Here is a 16,643-nt window from a genome sequence, read left to right as displayed (position 1 = left end):
CTGGCACCGCACACAGACGACTAGGAGAGCAGGAGAGCTCTCCAGGCATTTCAAACACCCCTTGGGACGTCTCTTCTCAAAGGTCTGCTCTTGCTCTGCCAGTAGCCCAGCTCCCACCCGGGGCTGAGGGACCACCACCACCACGAGGAACCACCGCCGTCACCACGGCAGGAGGATGCTCTGATCCCAGAGGAGCGGGGCACAAGCAGTGTCACGCCTCCATTTCTTGTCCACAACTGGACACCAGCTTCCACCAAAAACCTCTTTCTGTCACAGGCAAAAAGCTCGCAGGGCAAATGTTCCTTTTTCTGAGGCACCTGCAGGTTTCGCTCTGTGCCTTCCAAAACCTCACACAGAAACCGTGTGCTGGTGCCACCGAGGAAGGGCTGAGCTCGCCCAGCTGGCTGGGAGGGGAGGAGAACCTCGGTGGTCCCCAGCCCAAAACCACGTGTCTGGATGCAAGATGTGCCACCCGCTTGGGAACCACGGGCATCTTCAGCCTCTGGGCAAGGAAGGGTCCAAGCCCAATTTAGTGGCTTCCTGGGCGGTACAGACACGTTGGCCGTGCGTCAGGACTGCTGCCCTCCAGGAGACACGAGCAAAGGGGAGGGAAAGGGAAAGCACCGCTATGGGAGCGGCACCGAGGCAAAGAAATTAAAACAGAGCCTGGCATTTCGTTACACCGTGGGTGGGCGGGGGTGACGGGTGGATGGGTGGTTCATAACTAATTACTCGCACACCTCTTCCTCGCACCCGCCGCGGCACGCACCTAACCCATCTCTTTGAAGCACCGAAATGCAGCTACTGGCAAAGGAGCGGCAAGTCAGCGTGGAGGCAGCCAGGAGAGCAGACTGCGTAGGAAGGAAAGAGCTTTTTGTTCCTCCTCGACTCTTGAGGAGCTGACACCTTGCTGCCCTCTCCCTGCCTCACCGTGCAAGCTGTAGCTCCCCAAAAACTTGCAGCAAGTTGCTAAACTTCACGTCTCCACGCTCCCATGGTAAGGTGGAGATAGCAATGTGTCAGAACACAATTAAATAACCAGAGGAGCTGAGATCTATCTCTTCACGCTCCAAGGGGACAAGCTCGTATTCTCAGGTGCCCGCAGGATGCCCCTTCGCCATCACCACAAAGCTCTGTCCCACCCTGCCAGCCAGCGGAACGATAATAATTTGTACCCACCAGCGATACCGTCACTGGCACCGCACTGTACATCTTGGGGCAAAAAAGCCAAGCTCCAGCAGAGAAGCTGGGAAGGTATCCCAGATGTCTTCCAACACGGAGGTGTGAACCTCTGCTCCAGACACTCTGCATCTTTCAAGCCTGAGCGTGCGATTCAAGCCTCCGGACTCTGGAAGCTTGAATTGCAGATTTTGGATCAAATCAAGGGTTACAAATTTGCAGGTGAGGCTGCCAAGCATGGCCTCGACCTCTCCCACGAGCATCCCGGGCGAAGGCGTGCTCTGCCCACCCTCCCGGCTGCCCCCGTCCTCCCCGGCCCACGCTGCTCTCCAGGCAATGTCCTGCCCATGCCCAGCACCCCGGCGATCTGAAACCTGGTTTGAACTGGCTGTTCAACTGCACTCTGCTCTACAATTAACCAAATTAAGGTAACAAGCTCTGACATAAACCCCATTTGCCGGTCTTGCCAGCTGCCAAGACTCTGGTAATTGCGCCGGCAAGCGATGGGTCACCTGGGGCCTTTCTGCGGGAGGGACCTATTTTGGGTCCATGCGCTGCATGTTCAGACCCTTTCTTTGAAAATGTTCATTTGCTCCCCAGTCATGTCCGTTCCGGTTTGAATAGTACAGCAATCTTCTCTTGCAGAAAGCATTTAATGGTAATTAAGTATTTTTAACTTGCCTAAACAGGGAGGAGAGGGAACACAGCCATCTCGAGAGCTCAGCAAGAGAAGGGGGGGCCCTCAGCGCGTCTCGCTCGTGGAGGAAACAGAGCCAGGGAGAAATGTGTTGTATATACGAAAAACCCCAGAGGAGAAGATCCATTCAGCTGTTGAGCCATTTCCTGACAAAAAGCAGCGAGTTCAATTGACTGAGTCAGAAAAACAAGACGGCAAGAAACACGCAGGGGCCAGGGTTAGGAGAGCATCTCTTCGGCAGCTCGGCGGCCACAGGAGCTGTTTGCTCCTCTCTGATCGCTGCCACTCTGCAGACAGCTTTGCATTAAGCAGTTTTGAACAATCGCTATTAAACTTGGGTCCCGTAGCAGAACAGTTTACGGATCTCAAAGACACCACCAGAAACCTTGGACCAGCTGAGAGGGCATCGGAGGAGGAGCCAGAGCTCCTGGGTTCTGTCCCTGGTTCTCGCCCCCAGCTGTGGACAGGCTATGACACTTCCCCTCATTTCAACAACTTCCTTCTGGTTCATGGAAAAGTTCCCCTCTCCTCCCAGTGCTGGGAAGCTTCGTCAATATTATTTCTCCTCCAGGGTGAACCCAAGGGGCTCCCGGATTCACTCCACCCCACACACGACTCAAGCTTCACAACTCCTCCTTTTGCAGCGGTCCACCAGGACACTACTCGTTACCCTTCCCCACCTCCTGCGCATCCTGCTGATCCCACCAAAAAACCTTTTACCCTCCTCCTCCTCCTAAGCAAACACCTCTCGATTTTCACAACCTCCGCGTCTGCCGGCATAACGTTTGCTGATGAGAAACAAAGCAGCGGACCCAGAAGCTGCGGCACGAGCCCCGGAGCGATGCAGAGCATGCAAAATGCCGTGCCTCCTCCGGGAGCCAGAAAGCAGAGAGGCAATTTGGAGATCCCGGATGAAGAGGGTCCCTTCGAGCCTTAGCACAGCACGGAAAGGTGTTTCCTAGCTGCCCCCTTGTCTGTCCCTATCTGGGCAAGGTGCAAACCCTGAACAAACCACCCAGTGGGTTTCCAGCCACTTCCATAAGCTTGGTTTGGGTTTTTCCTTTTTTTTTTTTCCTTCTCATATCTGCACAACAGATTCAATCCACATCCATAGAAACCTGTGATCTAGAATAACAAACAAGAACGAGCCACCTGAGCAGGCCCCCTCCGGAGGGGCTAACCAGAGCCAAGCAGCTTGACGTGTGGGAAAGCCAAGAACATTTGGGGAGGGCAGATCCTCCTGCCCGTCACCCACACCTCCAGCACCACAGGCAGGGCCGTTAATGCCAGCGGAAGGCTGTGGGAAAGGATCAATGTAAAATGCAAGCAAAAGCACACGCGGACACAGAGCTATCGACTGCACCATACACCTCAGGCATGAACGACCGCTTCTCCTGCAACCGAAGACTTCAGAGAGGCCAAGGAGATCCAGAGAGAGATGCACAGAAGCAAATACCAAAGTATTAGCTGCTCTCTAGTTAAATGTGTCTGCGTTGCTGGGATAGCTGCGCTTGGAAAAACGAGAAGCCGACAGAGCCTCTCATGTCAGCTGCCTTAAAACCCTCTCGGCCCACGACAGCGGTGAGCAGGGTCCCCTGTGGCCAGTCCGAGACGCGTTCCCCAGCCTCCAACGCGAGGCACCTACCTTGACAGTTCATTCACGATACCGAAAACGAGCAACGTGCTACAATCCCCAGCTCCTTGCATGAAGCAGCTTTTCAGACATCAGGGCACGCTTCCGCCCCGAAGGGTTAACGCAGCTACGAGCCTCCATACGCGATGTTAAACAAACAAGAGTTCACAGCATCAGCAAAGGCCAAGCTGCCAGGGTGTGCGTACAGAGCCGCTCCAACTCACAGCGATCACAACAAGCAGCACAGGTCACCCACCCACTGCTTCTGTATTTATTTTTGTTGTTGCTGTTGTTGTTATTAAATGCATTTTATTTATTTTTGGACAGGCAACTTTGCACTTGTAAAACGCAAAAGCCCCATCACGCTGAATTCTATCCTTGAATCGATAATCGCCAAAATTTTTCTGGGCAGAGAGGGCAAGAAAAAAGTTGTCTGAGCAGAAACGAACCGCTGCTCACCCCAAACCAGCGCGGGCAAGCCGCACAGCACGCTAACCTGCCGTGCCCACCTGGCCCAGCATTTGCATCCACCTTTGGCTGGAAAAGAAATCAAAGATTAGAGAGAGCGAGAGGCGCATAAAACATAATTGCGTTGTATCGACCCTCCAGCGTTAAGACGGATGATTAATCTCCAACATGCGGTTGATGTGATTTAGAGGTGCAGGATGCTGGCACCTTTCCCAGCCTCCTCGTTCGTGCTCTCTGTTGGTACTGTCTTCCACTCTCCGCGTGCCCCGTGAACAAGAGCGTGAGTAAGAGAAGCACAATAGCTTCCCTTCAAAGCTTGCTGCTGGAAAATCATGTTATAGTGGCATTTCTGAATGCCAGCGTAACAAGAAACAGCACGGGCAGCTGCAGGGCACGCTTTTCTTGCAATCTTTTCTGCACGAGCCTCAGCCCCAACTTGCAGGGACACACTGAAAAGCTTGAAGGACATTTATTATCCATCGGCTTTGCCTCCTGCCTGCCAAAGAGGATCTCCAGTGCGAGTTAGTCATGGGCTGGCTGAGTGAACACCCATTTGGTTTGGCTTTAGGCTCCAAACTCATCTCAGACACCTACAGCTCCACCATCAGTAGATTCTCGGGTCCTAGGTCATGTCCCAGAGCCAGTTCCTTGGGTGAGCTGGTCCCTCTGGGCACAGACACCGGTGCAATGGCTATCCCGCAGCGTACGATGACCCACGGCGTGCACAAAGACGTTGCTGCGCCTACCCTCAGTTAGCAAAAGAGCAAGTCACGACTGACGTGAAATATAACACTAAATAGTTATCCCTCTCCAGACAGCCAAGCGTGATTAAGCGTTAAGTACAAACCCAAGATAATTCAGACAACGACCACTCCTGTTTCCTCTTAGTATCCGTGTGCCATTGCGCTCTGAGACCTAAGGGAGCCTGAGATTTTAATTACCGGCCACGAAACCAAGTTTTCCTGCCGCGCGAGCAGGACCGCTCCAGAGCAGCCCTGCCCTCCCCGCACGGGCAGCTGCATCCTCGCCTTCGCTGCTGGCAGAGCTCATCGGCTCAGCCCCGGGTCTCACCGCCGACCCGGCTCAAGGGGCTTTTTTGGGACATTCAACTGATGCTGCCACTGGCAGCAGAGAAGAAAACCTGGGAGAAAAGGAAGAATGAGTAAACTTTCCCTCCCTCAGGTCTTTCTCAATCACAGGCTTTTTCAGGAAAAAAAAAAAAAAAAAAAAGGCAAAGAAGAGAGTTTGGACAGGGAACTAGTAAAACAACTCTCGCAGAGAAAGGGAGAGATCAAATGGGCGTTTTCTAGCAAAAGGCAAAGGGATTCGATAAATGAAAGCAGCACCCAGATGTGCGTGCTGCCTCGCACCTGGGGCCCTCAGACGGTATTTTTAGGAGGCTTCACAGACATGCTAAGCACCCAGTAACGACTGAAGGTTTAAATCTTCATTTTGGTACTTTCAGAAACCCTCCCGCGTTGAGTTCAGAAGTTGCCAGCCACAACTACCCCTCTAAATACCTTTGCACAAAGAGCAAATGATACTGGGGTGCGGGGTGCCAGTGCTGGCTGATACTGTACGCATCTATTTCAAGAAAAAAAACCCCAAAACCGAAGATTAAAACCAAAACTCGCTGCCTAGTCTAAGTTCTCCATAGCAAACGTCTGGAGTTAAAAACCTGCCTCCTTTGTCCTTACTTCACCCCGTGCTAATTCAGCAGATGCAAGTCTGCAGGTCTCTGACAAGCCCGATGAAGGGAGTTAGAGAGAATAACACTGCTGCCATCAAACACGCGCTCGAGGCACCGCTGGCGAGAAATTTAAATCAGAAATCAGGCATTAAGAGGGGAAAAAGGACACTAAGTTCAATAAAAATAATTCAATAAAAGGAGTGCTAAATTCTATTTCCCTAAGTCCTGAATGTCCAATTCTTTTTTTTTTTTTTTTTTAAGCAGAACTGCTGGCGAGGAATCGCAGCGAGTGCTGGAGCTCAGCACTGCAGCACTCCCCGAATGCGCAGCAGCCAGGAACAGCACCTCACTGCTTGAGCTGTCCCAGGGCAGATAAACATTTAAGAAACCCTAGGACATCAACAACAGAAAGGAATATATCCGAAACATGTCTGGGATATGCTTTTTTAGAATTTTTTGACATAAAAATCTTTCCTGAATTTCCTCGCATGTAAAAAGCATGAATGTAGCCTTAAAGATTAGCACTTTTTTTTTTTTTTTTTAAAACCATTTCATGCCTAGGTTATTTTTTACGGCACAGTGAGGTGCAGGGTGATCAGGTACGAAGAACACAGCTCCAGCCCTATCCACAGACCTCCGTGGTACACCCAGTGCAGAAAACATCCCCTAAACCCGCACCGGCTGCACGATCCAGTCCCAGGCATCCCACTCACCAGGTCAAGAATACGGCCCAAAAATACTGGCTGGACAGAAGGCAAGTTGAGAGAGCTGGTAAAACAGGAGAACCAAAAATAAGCCTAGTTCCTCTAACAGTGGAGTGAAAAAAATCCTGATCCTGCCTATGCTGTAAGTTATTTATACTATTTAAGTACTACAGACTGGTGGGCTGTACGGTTGGGGGTCCACAGATACAGTTTTACACACCAACATACCAAGTCCAGGACACTGAACTTTTAAAGCAACACAACTCTAACCCCACGAAGGCTTTTAAAAGTGTAACTTTCGTATTAGTAAAATAATTGCCTCCCAAGTGGGTCAGCTATACTGAGTCAACTTGCAAGTAGTTGAAAGGCCGTGTAAGTAGGAAACCAAGTTCTACCCTGCTTTTGAAGCTGCATGAAAGAAGTGATGTAAAACAGCTGTCCACAGAAAGATCACAAGGAAACGCTATTTTCTGTGTGGTAATATTGCCACATATTTCTTTGTCTTGAGAAGTTACTGCTTTTCTGAAAATAATGAAAATAGCCAACGAAAGGATAAAAAGGCCAAAAGCCAAAAGCTGAAGGCGGGAGGCCAATCCAGAGAAAGACGCGCTTCTGTGAAGTCCCAGAAGTTTCCACATTTGAGCAAGAAATTATGGTATTGCTCCTCTCCTCTGTTTACGGATACTGTAAACCTAAACCAGCAATGGGACAGTGACCGTTAAAGCAAATTAATCAGCACGGTTCAGGCACTATCCGGAGCGTCATGGGAACACGCAACCCCTTCACCTCTGAAACTGCAGCGCCAGACAAATCGACTTGGCCTGTATTTCACCCCAGTAATAGCTGCCGGCTTGGCACTGAATTTACTTACTCTTAGTGGTAAGAGTCCTCTTTGTCCAAAGAGCATTGGAACTGGTATAAAAGAAACCAAGGGCACAGAGAGGAGTAAAGGCACGGCACTGTGTTACGTATGGGACCCAGGATCACCCACCTACTCAGAGGTTAAAGAGGCTTTTAGAAAAAAGTTAGGCATTTAAAAGCGTCAGCACTTTACAGGACCGGGTCTGGAGTATTTTGCTACTCCGTATTGTACCACCAACGCGCAGTGTGGCCCCGGTGAGCACAGGCACGGCGGCTTCCAGGTGCACCGGGTTTGTCCCCCTGCTCCAAGGCAGGTTCGACTCACTTAAACCATTCCCGTGAGGCGTTTATTAACCTGTTCTTGTAAACCTCCAGTGAGACATCCTCCCTGGACAATCTACTTGAGCTCTGCATTACAGCTAAAAGTGTTTTTTCTAATGGCTGATTTAAATTTCCCTTGCCTCACAGCTTGCACCCATCATTTCTTGTCCCAGTGAAGATGGAGAACAGTGCAGTACTCTCCTATTTTCAGTAGGCTTTAAATGATGCTAGTATGCTTTCTTTGAAGAAAAAACAAGGAAAAAAAAGACAGTTTCTTGATGTATCCCTGCTATTACCTGGCACGATTTAAAGAAAAGTTGAGAAAGTTGCAAAATGTCTGCGGAAGCTGAGGAAGGGCACACGAAAGGGCCTTGCACATTCTTAAGGACTTACCAGAGAGCCTGCAACTGCCATAAGGAGATTAATAAAATCCACGGTAGACCAGAGGCAGAATCCCAGGCAGTATGTTGTAAAATAGGAACTCAGAGAAGCGGTAGCATGCCACTTAGGAGGAGGTGGAAACGTGGGCTTTGTGAGGAGCATCCTCTGTAGATCCCAAAGTTCCCACTCTGATCCAATTTGCTTTCCGTTGAGCGTTGTGTGCACAGACAGGAAGAAAAGGTCTTCGCCTTCAGATGTTACCACCTAACCACCGCTTTTGAGCTCGTTACCTTTCACTCTGGCTGAACAGGCCGGCTGGTTTAGTAGGAAACTAAAGGTCACATGAAATGAGCTGTACTGGAGGATGCACACAAGTCATAGCTGTACCTCTCCAGACCTACCAAAACCTTGAAACTGGGATAGGCTTCATAGGAGGTAAGAAGCTTCTGGGACAGAAGAGTATAGGATGGGGTTTTTTTGTACACAAGACTGAAATCTCTTACTGGTTACGGATATAAGTCAATGGAAATATCATGTATTTATACCTGAGGAACCAGGGCAGAAAGTGATTCACCCTCAACCAAAGGACACAAGAACAGCATAGAGGGAGGGAAGGTGATTCTGAAGAGGCAAATTAAGATCATTACCTGCAAGTAAAAAGCAATTGTAAAGACTTTTTATTGGTAAAAGGTTAAAGAACTAACAGAGATTTACGTTTACTTATCCTCTTCCTTCTCAGAGAGAGAGAGAGAGAATAAAAAAAGTTCAGCAAAGCAGCCTGGGGAGTTATGAAGAGGAAGGAGGTATATTTTGTGATAAGCCTCAAACAATGCTCCTGTTGAGCGTAGGCACTGAGCTGGAAGAAAATAAAACCTCTGATAAAGCAAGAAATTCTGCAAAGCCAGCACTGGCTCCCATAGCTGAGACAGGAATTAAAAACACGCATGTGCACACACAGACACTTGCCAGTACAGAGACAGGAGGAACTATCTATAGACTTTTATCCACATTTAACAGGACCTGAACTGTTTCCTAAGAAGAGTTTATTTTCACAAAACTCACACCAAAAAAAAAGTACACAGTATAGCTTATCTGTGCAGATTAGTTAATCAGATGGGTTTGGAACAAAATATCTCCCTAGGTTTGAGAGGATTTTAAGCGTGCATGAAGATTACAAGCAAAACCACCAAAAAATTTGCTTTATCTTCCCATTTTTATCTTCTTTTTTAGATGCTAGTTGACAGACACGCGTGCTAGCGTCAGCTGAGAGCCCTGCTATCTCTGTTCGTTGTGCAGTTTCTGCAGCCCTGCCTGACCCAGGCGTCCCTGCGTGACCCACGGACTCCACCAAGCTATTCCGTACCTGAGGCTGGAAGAAGGGAAACGTGCAGGGGTAGTTTGTGAAAGAATGAAAATTACTGGGGGTTGGTTTGCACACGCAGATAATTCTCTACTAACAAATGGCCATGACCAGCCACCAGCTACAGAAAAGACTTCCGAGAGCCAGAGCACCAAAATTTTCATTCCCCGTAGACTTGGCAGCTCTGCAATCTCAAAGCGAGAGGTTGTACAGTGACTGAATTAAGAGGAAAAGACCTTGGGTGGTATAGGCTGGGTTCCAGTAGCGTGAAATCCAGCATAACTTCAGCGAGGTAAAGACAGAATCTCACAAATAAAATGCACAAACCCACTCAGCCCTTTGCAAAGCAGGAGCTGGAAACATCACCCAAGCATGCACGAGAACAAAAGACGCTTGTAAAGCACTTCTGCTAGCTCTGAAATGCTTGAGTTAGGACTCCTGGGCTTTGTCCCTAATTCCTTCAAAAGAAAAAGGAAACGTACTCACCCTTTGCAAGCTGCACGAAGCCAAGAATGATGATCAGAGCCAGCGCCAGCAGTTTTGCCGCAGCAAAGGCATCCTGAACACGAGTAGCAGCTTTCACGCTGTAACAGTTCACTGCTGTGAGGAGCACTAAGGGAAAGAGGCAAGAGGAGACACATCAGTTTTCAGTGAAACACTTAAAACGCAAACCAAACGATGACAAATAGGCATTTGCTTTTTGCTAAAACTTTAGCCAGCGCAAGGAATCTCTTCCTAAAATAGAAGCTTTTCAAAAGCCAGGCTCTGCAGCCACACACTTCTCTATTCCATCTTTCGTTTTGGCGACAGGTGCTTTGAGCGGTGCACGCACTGCTCGGGCGAGGAACTGCCCTGCTGCGCTGGAAAGCAGCACGCTTCCAAGGGCACGGAAATAAAAATGGTTACTGCAACCATTAGCATCAAAGCGCTGGGGCCGCAATCTCTGTTAACTCGATCCAACGTAATGCCGCAGTTGTGTGGAAACACCATAGAAATGTCGGTACATGCTTCCAGAACCAATATATATAGTTATTTGTATGAGAATAGCACCTAAAAGGCCACGCCGTGCTGCCCACTGAATAAACGTAAAGGAAGAGACGTCCCTGTCCCGACCCGTTCAGCAAGCTATGAGGCAAACAGCACCTCCAGGTCAGCGGCACGGATGGGAAGAGAAGCCGGATCGAAGGAAAACCTCATCCTCTGCTTGACCTGCTCAACCAGCGGTGCCAGGGACGGTCCTGCAGACTGTCAGAGACGCTCACCAGGGCCGCACGCCGCAGCGATGGAAGAGAGGGCTGCACAGAGCTCGGACTTGCTGGGGCTGCTCTTGTACTCGACGCTGCCTCCTCGTGCAGCATTTTGCTTGCCCAGAAGCTCCCACCACCTACAAGTTGCTCTGTGGTTAATGCAACTAACTAAGCCTAATTTCCTACCTTTTTTTGCCCTGTTTCCCCATCACCCTCCTTTGCATCGCCCGCTCCTGCCGCTATTCCGTGTAGCACTCCTACCAGGTGAGGAACGGCGTGAACTAGGGCTTGTCTAAAGGCCCGAAGCCGCTGAGTGGCTGAGTTTCACCTGCTTCAGAGAAAATAATGGCTAAAACCTTTACTGCTCTTCCAGATCACTCACTACTTTCGTGCGCTGCTCGCTCCCCGCTCCCCAGAGCCTGTTGCTTGTTATAGAGACAGGCAAATGTCACGCAGAGAATGACTGTGCCCCACGTGCCGGGTGCCCTCCCTTCCTCGTCCCCTTGCACCGAGCCACCCCTCACTGCCTCCACGCCAGCTTGTCACCAGCCCCTGGAGCCGACCTCAACCTGAGGAGTGGATCTCGACCTTTCTGCGTGAGCTGGAGGCTTTGCCCTGCGGGATCCTTTCCCGCTCAGGTTGCAGCTTGTATTTTTACTCTGCTGGAGCCAGGCAAGTTTTTCTAAAGCTGGCGCAGGGCAGAGTTAGGCAACCACTGCTGCTCTGTTACAGGATGTGCTAGAATAAAACCTGGCTACTGCATTCCTCCGTCGGCCTCTCACCCGTTTCCTTCCCGGGCTGGCGTCTGCCCTCGTGCAAAGGTTCTTTCCCACATCCTGCAGCTCGTTTTCACAGGACCCGCTGCCTCAACCAGCGCCAAACAGCTGCTCCCCAAAACATTCAGTTCGGATGTAGATGACCCTCTCCTGAGGTCATGGGCTGTATCTACGCTCACAGTTGAAAGCCCAGAGCATTTGATGCAGATATTTCAGCCTTAATCAGACCTCCAGAGATACCAGGGGGATCAGCAGCACCTTCATCAGGTCACCAGTCTCTCCGGGAGATCGCCAGTGGAGACTCTGGCCACAAGCCTGTCCCGTGGGGCTGAGCCGCACAGGGTGCTTCAGAACAGGGCGGGAAGGCGATGGATAAAGGTGGGAGGCAGGAATACCAGTAGTCGGATGGCTTGGTTACTGCCCAGCAAGAGCACCCAGCACCTCAAGACCCTCAACACATGCTGAGCATCACAGGGAAAACCACAACGCTGCTCTGCATCAAGGTTACCTCCCAACTACGGACCGGTATCCAGCTGAGCGTTCCCTGAGGACGCAGGCACCACCACACCGTGTATTCACTAGCCCATCTCCAGCATGAGATGGTTGCACAGGACCGGCAGTGCCTGCCATTGCTCTCCAGCTTGCGGCAGGACCACGCACCGGAGCTGCTCGTATCTCGGAGCAAAGGCACGTTCCCGCAGGCTCACACCCTTCTTCCAGCAAGGGCGCAATAAACTGCAAACCGGGAAATAAAATCACGGGAGGAGGAAGAAGCATTTTGGAAGGGTCTTATGGGCTCACTGCCACCCTGCATCCTGCCCTGCCTGTGAGAAAGCAACTGCATTGGTAAGAGTTGAGGGAAACGCACAGAGAGCCCACGCCAGGAACAGTCTTCCCAGAACGTACGGGCACGGACAGGCTCAGATGCACCCACGGGACGGCGTCAGAGAGCTCGGTCTTCAGGGACTGCAGGATCTGGGTCTGACAGCAACGATCAGACTTCACGTTCCCGCTCGAGCGAGCGCCGATGGCGACAGGACTTCCCGGTGAGTCAGAGCACACAGCAGCAAGAAGGGAGACGGGTTGCATCAGTCATTCACATGGGGCTGAGAGCCCGCTACGGCCACGGCACACCACCAGTACGCATCGGGCTGAGAGGATACAAGTGTCCGTACATTGCTCAGCTAAAGGCTGCTGGTAGGGGATCCCTAGGCAGGGAAGAGCAAAGCCAGTCCCAGTGCAGCTGACTGCACATCCCAGAATACGATGCCTGCTTTCAGGATCATCCCCCCCCTACCCCCTAAACCCCAGGATCTAGTGTCATCTCAACACAAGAGCATTTAAAGTCTGGAGAAATGAAGGAGTTGGACATCTCTGCGAAGAAAAGCATGTGATCCAATATATCCTACAAGAATGAAAGCCAGAAGTAAATAAGGCATTTCAGATTCACTTTTTTTTGTATCATGCCTTTCAAGCTCCTTTGGGGGTGTCTGGGCATTTGGAGGGGGCGAGACCGAACCAACCCAGCGCTATTTCATCGGGAGGGACACCCCTGTGGGCTCCCATGCAGGTCACAGGACAGCACGGAGCTGGGCTTTGGGCTGACCCGCTTCGGCACGCAGCCAAAAACAAGCGGTGAGGAACCACGCCGACAAATCTGCCGCGCCACCTCCCCCAAACGTAACCCCCTGTGTCCCAGGGTCCCTCCACCCCGTGCTGGTCAGGGGAGATACAGTGCATCTAATGAGAAAGATGCCACGTGCCCAGACTCGGGAGGCTTATCAGCATCAAGCGGCAGGCCAGCGCTGCTGGCGCTTTGCAGGGTCACAGCTCTGTCACCTTGCAGCAAGACTGCGATATCTCTGCTCCAAGTGGTATGCTAACAGGGATGTTGTCCAGATATACAGGGGAGGAGAAAATAAAGGTTAGCAAGGTCAGCTTACAGTATGCCTGTGCTCCAGGGGGGAGAGAAGAAAACGGAGTGAAGTATCCCTAAGCACACAGCACAATTCATCTGCTAAAAGCACCTCTAGTGAATCCCAATGGGGAGGATGGGGAGGGAACAGAGGATCCAGGATTCACTTCGACCAGCGATTATGCTAAAAATAAAACTCTCCTTGTTTACTGAGGGATATTTAAAGGATGAGCTAACACATCTAAAAGCACACTTTTCCCGTTAGTGAAGACAGCCCTTAGAGGTGTGACAGGGACATTCCCTTCCCCATTTAGGCATTCTGTTTCTTTGACAATAGCTGCTTCAGCCTCCACATTAAATACTGACTTTCTCAGGGCCGTTCTTCATGTTCTGGTTCTGCATGGAGCCTGCCGGACGGACTGTGGGACGGTGGCGGAGGACATAAAAGGCAAAAGCTTTCTACACAGTCCAAAAGTGAAAAGCAACGGAAGCGTCTGTATTCAGCCCTTAAGAACGTATCGGTGCCAGATAAACAGGCTCCGTAAAAATAAGAAAACACATAGGGGCAGGGACTCTGAACAGAGCTGAGAGCTTCTTCCATGCCAGTCATGACTCAGAGCCCTTCAAGTCACAATCTCTCTGCTTTGCTTTCCCCCCCCGTGTAATAATATTTGTCTTTCCTAAAGGAGTGTGGTGGAGTTACTACACTTACATGCTTTCAACATGGGAAGGGCTAAAATAACCCAGTCTCACTCACCAGAAAGAATCCTACAGACACCAAGACAGACAGACAGACCGAGTACTTTTTCAGTAAAACTCCAAGACAAATTCCAGTGGCTGCTCAACTTCTCAGGAGACCAGAGGGCTAGCGTTTCTTAAGGCAGAAAGTTTTATTCCTTTGATCCGAGATGCCACCCTGCGAAACCGGGACTGAGGGACCCCTCCTTGCACCGCTCCGTTCACCTTGGATGAACTGCTCCACACGAACAACAGGGGAAAGCCGCACAGCCACAGCTTTTCTATAAATCAGGGCAATGATACAATGCAGGGAAAGATCAGGCTGCGCTGCCCTAATTTCTGCGTCACCTCTCCTAAGGCTCCAGCCGCTGGCAGAAGCCAGCTATGCAGCCAGGCAGACCTTTATCGTGACCCGTCGGGGCCGTGCTCGGGAATCATTCTAGGAATACAGATTTCAGCACGACCTGACGTGACACAGCCTGTCCGATCCAGCAGCCCCTCTCCAAAGGCTTTACATAATTGGGATAATAGGAGCTAGAAAGCTGCAGCGATTGCCAATGTAAGGGGGGTACTTTTATTTACGTACTTATTGCTTCTGGCAAAAGTAGGATAGATACTGGGTTTTGACTGCTGTAGAGAGAACATGTTCACAAGGTGTTGTTCACTCCTTCATCTCTTCTGGTGAGAAGGTGAGCTTCATTTCAAGATACTCAAGCCACAGGGGAAGCCAGAGACTTTCAAAGAGAAGTTTGGCTTTGTAAAGACAACAGCAGCTCCGGCTTCAATTATTTACTCTGTCCGAATAGTCCCAGCTGGCTTCAGGCACGACACTGAACCTACTCCGCTGGCACTCACCTGCAGAGTCAGGTAATTTCCCCATTACTGATAGAAACCAAAGATAAACCGACTAATACAACATAGGACCCAGAACCTTGCCCCTTCCCAATCACATTTTGCGGGCATATTCCTTTGATCTCCCAGTCTCAAGTTCCAAGATCCCTGCCACACATAATTTCTAGACAACAACAGGAATAAATCCTTACAAAGCTGCCATAGAAAGGGATCATGCCAATCCCCACACAGAACAAGACCACGATGAACACGCTATATGTAACAACAGCACCTGTGTCTACAAAGGAAAGGCAGGATGTAGCAGAGCTGCCCTACAGGCATGTGGTTCTGCCCAAAGCAAACAGTATGTGAATGGAGCCCTAATACAGGTAAACCCGGGGCTCCGCATTGATGATGCAACACTCTTGGCAAGGATCCTATAGAAAAAGGCAGGGCTGCAGCCTTCCCGGGTAATGGAACACGGCCATGGATCGGAGACGGAGTAAAGACAGTGCTCAGGGAGGCTCCATTTGGAGGGGAAAAAAAAAAAAGCAAACAAGTAGCTGATTCACAGCTCTGCGCACTCGTGCTCACTCACAGGAGAAAAACGTTCTAGCAGTACATGTAACTTGCTGATGAGGAGACGAGAGTTTGCTCAACCCAAGATCTCTGGCAGCTTTTCAGGTGAAACATTTCTGAAATGGGTGTAGGAATTCTTGAGGTACAGGCACAGCTGCGTTCATGCTGCATGTGAGGTTACATACCTCGGGAGCCTTGCACAATGTCACTTTTGTCCTTTATTTCATCTTCTACAGGTTTCCCTGGTCTTGACCTGTAGTGCTTCCTACGTAATTCAGTATACACCTCTATAAAAAGGATAAATGTGTGTAAGTAGCTTGCTTCAAAGAAGTAACCTCAATTAACTTGCTGCAAGTTACCCTGCTCGTGGTACTACAGGATCAGAATAAAAACGCATACTAGGGTAGGGAACTTGTGGAAAGAAAAGGGAAGAATGAAGGGAAATTCTCCACTTCAGCTTCCGCACCAGGAAAAGGGGACTGAAACACTGCCTGCACACAGAGGACGAATCATGCGATGATTCCCATTTGTAACACACGTTTCCAAAGCACTTAGCCCTTACAACTGCAAGACAATGCTTCCATTTACCATCTGCCACTGGATGGTGTTGATTTTCTCCTCATCGTTACTCACGGAACAACTCTGAGCTCCTTTCCATTGCCCCATCCTACAGCAAAGGCTGCTCCTTTCGCTCTTCGCAATGTGCGGACGACGGACAAGCAGTTTTCTCTTCTACCAAAGATGGTGCAACCAGGTTTCAAACAGAAACAAGCTGAACTGAGCCCATGGCCACCGAGAAACGAACCGCAGGGATGATAGCGGCACGTGGCACAGACACAGAATGGTCCACATGCTTTAAAGAGGACTGCTGCCTAAGCCCGCAAGAGGTTAGACACATCAAAAATAGTTACTCCACACAGTACGAATAAGGAATTACGCTATACTGACTATAGTTGTTTAAACCATGGGGCTGTCAATGCCAAAAACCCACCCACTTTATATTCAGGTGGCTGTGATGCCACAGTGTCTTCCAGTAGTCTCAGGTTCTATTTCTGATGGCATAATCTAACAGGAGACACGCATACAAAGAGATACACCGAAAATGGTTGGGGAAATTTCAACTTGATAGATATTGAGTGAAGACTTGTGCCCTGCAAGGTGGTAAAGAGAAAAAGCAGCAGGAAAACCTTTGCAGATATTTCTTCAAGGACAAGTCCCGGGAGAAACTTAACAGCCAGGGCTGTAGAAGAGAAACGCTTAGTG

The 16,643-nt window shown here is 50.0% G+C and overlaps 2 protein-coding genes across 2 annotated transcripts in view; both read right to left on the bottom strand.

Annotated features, from left to right (window-relative positions):
- Nucleotides 1-16,643, bottom strand: part of SLC7A5 (solute carrier family 7 member 5) — a 40,017-nt gene that overhangs the window by 15,875 nt on the left and 7,499 nt on the right. Inside the window, exon 2 of the mRNA XM_054841024.1 lies at nucleotides 9,781-9,906. Coding sequence (XP_054696999.1) covers nucleotides 9,781-9,906 — 126 coding nt within the window. The remainder of the gene's footprint in view (nucleotides 1-9,780; nucleotides 9,907-16,643) is intronic.
- CA5A (carbonic anhydrase 5A) overlaps nucleotides 9,802-16,643 on the bottom strand; it is a 43,186-nt gene continuing 36,344 nt past the window's right edge. Inside the window, exon 8 of the transcript XR_008579173.1 lies at nucleotides 9,802-9,906. The gene's annotated coding sequence lies outside the window, so the exon portion shown is untranslated. The remainder of the gene's footprint in view (nucleotides 9,907-16,643) is intronic.

Source organism: Grus americana, chromosome 13 (assembly GCF_028858705.1).
Source record: "Grus americana isolate bGruAme1 chromosome 13, bGruAme1.mat, whole genome shotgun sequence".
NCBI classification, from domain to species: Eukaryota; Metazoa; Chordata; class Aves; order Gruiformes; family Gruidae; genus Grus; species Grus americana.
Note: the sequence above shows the minus strand (reverse complement) of the source record. Positions and strands in the feature narration are given on the sequence as shown.